A 4,482-nucleotide genomic window follows, 5' to 3' on the forward strand; every position below is an offset into this window, starting at 1 on the left:
ACATAGCATGCAACACGGTTTCACTCCCCTTTATATTCCTGGGCAGATCACAATTTCAGATCTAAGTTTTATGTTTGTCTACACACTCCCATCTTCTTCCCATATCAGCAGGAAAATTCACTCCAATCATCTCGCCATTCTACACTTGGGAAATCAGGTTTGCTTCAATCTACCATCCTTGAATATATGCCCACATCTTGTTTCTGCGTCCTAATCTTATTAAGCTTGTAATTAGTAGTTAGTGCAAGATCGAAAAGGAGCTATGGGCAAAACACCATCCGCACCTGCTGATAAAATCACCGTGGGACAAGCGGCGCCATATCATGAAATAGCAGCAGATTCAAGTGATAGTGAGAGAACAATCAGTGAGGGTTATGTGGGGATCATGTATGGTGATTTCCAAACCCACGATGGCAACCTGGAAGGAGAATCTGCTATGGTATTGCTAGCAACAGATTCAAGTGACAGCGAGAGAACAATCAGTGAGGGTTATGTGGGGATCCTGTATGGTGGTAGCCACACCCAGGATGGAGACCTGGAGGGAGAATCTGCTATGGTATTGCCTGCTGTAGGAGAGAATACCACGGCGAGATCTAACAGTCATGGTTATACGTGCAGCTTGGAAATTGATTCCGCCTCTCGTACTGACAGGCATGCTGCCAGGTCAGATTCTGTTCTAGTGGCACAGCGCCGAGACTGCATACAAATTTACCCTGAGTGGCTGGAGAAAATTGATTCAGGCAAAAAGATGTGGACAGCTCTCAAACAATTTCGAGCAAATGGGAAGCATGAAGAGGTTAGTATATACTCATGTTCTGGTGTGCTTTGTTATCAAATAATTTTCATTGTGTGTTAATCATCTCATAACATATGGAGTGTTTTCTTGATGGGCATTCAGACCAAATGATGAACGAATTAGATCCTAGGTTCTCCAAAATATGACATTGTGTTTTGCTTCAGTTACCTGATAGATTTTCAGCCTTTGCGTCAAAATGATTTTATGCATTTGTTTTCGCACTAACTTGTATTTTTTTAACCACAACAATGCATATATGTAAGAAAAACTCATGGTCATTTGTGTGGTTGATAGAAATCAGTTAACATCTCAATTTCCTCATGTGCTATTGTATGACTACGGAGATTTTTTCTGACATGCTCCCTCTTACCTCCCCTTTTCACATCAGACGTAAAAGTATAAAATAAATCTGAGTCATTGACTGCATTAAGTAGTGGACTTGACTAAATCTTACCTTCTTAACTGCAATGTGAAAAGATGGGGTAAGAGGAAGCATGTTAAAATGGCTCATGAATGTGGTGCTGCCGCCAGTGGCGGAGCTTGAGCATAATCCAAGAGGGCCATTACTTAAAGGGGAGCAAATTAGAAGGGAAGGATGGGCAAATATCTAGTTTAAACACTAGTTAGGCTTAAAATATAGTATATTCATTGATGGGTGCAAAAATTGAGGGGGGCCATGGCCCCTGTTGTTCTACATGAAGCTCCGCCACTTACTGCCGCACATTCTACAGTGTTGTTATAGCCACTGACTGAATCTTGTTTTTGCACTATATCCAAATGTACTAGCATTCATAAGACACCAATCTGCCAGGATCTCGGCTTTTGGCCTTCTGCTAGGATGCACTAAAGATATTGATAAGTCTCGCCATTCTTGGATGTTGTGAAGGTTGCCTGACTAGAACAGATTGATCTGGAGAAGGATATGGCGGCGTGGCAAACCTAAAGTAGCGATGATGCAAGAAATGGAATGTGATCGAGAATGGTATTCTCTTCGGGTGCACACCAGAGAGAATACAAATTAGGGTCTGCATGGACGACCAAAACACATGGCATCTTTTTATCAACATACCAATAGGGTCTGCATGGACGACCAAAACACATGATATTTTTTCATCAACTAGCCCATCCTTTTTCCTTTGATCTACTAACATTGGTTTCAAGTTATTGTAGAAGTTTCTTATAGTGACTGGTTAAAATAATTCACACATGTTCGTCTATTCATGCTATGTTTCACAATCTGATCCGATGATGAATATCCATTTTTTCTAAAAATAGTGCATCTACCTCTAATTCTTTCGCATTCAATTATACAATTAAATTCGCCGAAGAAGGGAAAACCTCCCACTTTCAACCAATATGAGCTTGATCTAAACCAGATCTTCCTTCGGGCCGGGACGGATTTGGGTCGGGCTTCACAAAGCCTGGAGTCAACATTCCAAGCCCGAGCCCAGCTTGGCCCGGCTCAAAGCACATGAACAATGGCTTCTCAATTTAACTAATTATATTTGGGATATTAAAATGATATAATATACCTATATTTTGAATAAAATTTACATTTGTTGCCATTTCGGGCTTTTGGGCCGGGCTTCGGGCGAGAAATTGAAGCCCAAGCCTACCCCAGATGTCGGGCTTTGGGCTCGGGCCTCTGAGCCAGGTAGTCCATGAACAGGTTTAGTTTGACCTATTCACTCACATTTTGATCCTCATTCATTATAGCATTTAACCATAATTCATATGAACATGCACCACGAGAATATAATAAAGAAAATGGGTCAATTTGTAGTATACAACGCCTTATTGTGCGATATCACAAGAACATTTTTCTCCTTGATTACAATAGTAACTATTGTGCAATCTTATATGTCAAATCATATATTATATGACAAATTAAGTATATTGTTTTGCTTATTTCAGTATTACCTTCATAAGGAATATAGTCACAAATTTTGCTCCAAACGCAACGTTATTGAGTTCATACGAAATGGAACTGTGGAAGGGAAGCCGGTACAGAAGGTGCCTAAATACTTGACTTTCAAACATATAGTAATTATGCGAAGATGTATATGTTTTTTGTATTAACTTTAAAGTATTAATTTGACATGGTATCCTATTTTTGCACAGAGATCATCTGATACTTCTACGAACAATCTTCAGGGTATGTCCAGTTGGCCCCATGCATTTGGATATTATTTTGTCTACTATAGTTACTATACAGAGAAATCTAATTGAAACTAAAATATAATAAATATTCATGGAGAGAAAAATAGACATTAATGTCCACATACACAACACAATTAACCAGTACTGTCCTAGTTTACATGAATTAATATTTGCAATGACATTTAGGTTACTCATGACATGATAAAGAAAAAGTTTTTTTTGAGGTGAGATAAGGTTTTATATAACTGTTCATGGGGGCCTCCTCATGGTTGCAGATACATAGTTTTACAGTGCTTCATGAAATAGTTGCATATCATCATGTCTAAAAGAAGAATCATGACGGACACAACTTCAAGAAATTCTTCTTGTAAAATAACATAATTTGTATATACCTCATAGAGTATTTAACTTGTTGGTAGCATTTAATATTGTGACACACTAGCCATCATTTGTGCCAGCATTATTTGGGTGATGATTTAATATCCAAAAGCATACATCAAGGTAGTTATGTGTAATGATATTCTTGTGAAAATAACTTCCATAGTGTATACTTGCATATATGTGGTGTTCTATTGTATTCTCACAGTTAATCCTTTTTCTTAATTTTTTGTTTGTTTATTTATGTTTAGAGCAAGATTATAAATTAAGCTGAGCATAACTTCTGCAGATTATAGATGGCCCACTAAAAGAAAAAGGACGAAGGTGCAAACTTCGAGTAATTCTTCTTGCCACATAGGTTTTTCTAATTGTGCGAGGATACCACTTGTAACTGCCTTCAGTCATCTATGTCAGTAGTATTTTGAGAAGAATTTCATTACAAAATGCAACGACTCAAACAATCAGATTGTTCATGATGATTCCTAATTGTATAACCAATAAGCTTAACACACCTTCCTATTTTAGAGTTGTTATCTTAATAAATATATACTATCTGTTATTAATGTTGTTGTTGGCTGAAGAACATTTGTTGCTCATGGTTAGAATGTAGAATTTTCTTAACACAACAACATAGAGCGAATGTGGAGGCCAATATAGATTGAAACCATTAATTCATATTAAAATGGTCATGACTTCTTATTTTTATTTGACATAAATGTTTGTTACTTGTTTGAATTAATGTGTTCTGCAATTATATGATACTTCTATATTCATACTATTTTTATGAAATGTGCAGCTAGTTTGTCGACAGGAGCACGAACAACCACAACTTCTACAAAGCTTCCGCATGGTTTCATCTAGTATCATGCGGAAGACATTGAGACAATCAAGATTACTTGAGCAACCTGAATTATCTTAGTTGTTACCTGCTTTCAAACGAATGTGTCCTCTCATAGTATGCATATACTTCTGTTGTTGAGGAATTTATATCATTGGACAGTTCTATTTTTCATAATTATTTATTAATGGGTACATAACTTCAATCCTGGAAGATTATCAGATAGCCAGTCAAGGAAGCGATTTGTTTATTGAATTGTGCATAATAGGGACATTTTTACATTCAAAGGAACATCGTAGGAATAATTTGG

General features: G+C 37.2%; 1 protein-coding gene across 1 annotated transcript; it reads left to right on the top strand.

Annotated features, from left to right (window-relative positions):
- Positions 1-262: 262 nt before the first annotated feature.
- LOC147957727 (uncharacterized) lies at positions 263-4,195 on the top strand. Its single transcript, XM_087531844.1, has 5 exons — positions 263-796; positions 2,711-2,809; positions 2,918-2,951; positions 3,624-3,671; positions 4,131-4,195. Exons 1-5 carry the CDS (start codon positions 263-265, stop codon positions 4,193-4,195), a joined length of 780 nt encoding a protein of 259 aa, XP_087387970.1.
- The last annotated feature ends 287 nt before the right edge of the window (positions 4,196-4,482 follow it).

Source organism: Triticum urartu, chromosome 7A (assembly GCF_056163025.1).
Source record: "Triticum urartu cultivar PI428250 chromosome 7A, HENAU_Tu73, whole genome shotgun sequence".
NCBI lineage: Eukaryota > Viridiplantae > Streptophyta > Magnoliopsida > Poales > Poaceae > Triticum > Triticum urartu.

Bases quoted from the DNA above. Each gene is read 5' to 3' on its own strand.
- LOC147957727 (XM_087531844.1), top strand. From the start codon at position 263: ATGGGCAAAACACCATCCGCACCTGCTGATAAAATCACCGTGGGACAA. The intron at 797-2,710 runs GTTAGTATATAC...TGCTTATTTCAG, and splicing joins CAAATGGGAAGCATGAAGAG to TATTACCTTCATAAGGAATA. The intron at 2,810-2,917 runs GTGCCTAAATAC...ATTTTTGCACAG, and splicing joins AAGGGAAGCCGGTACAGAAG to AGATCATCTGATACTTCTAC.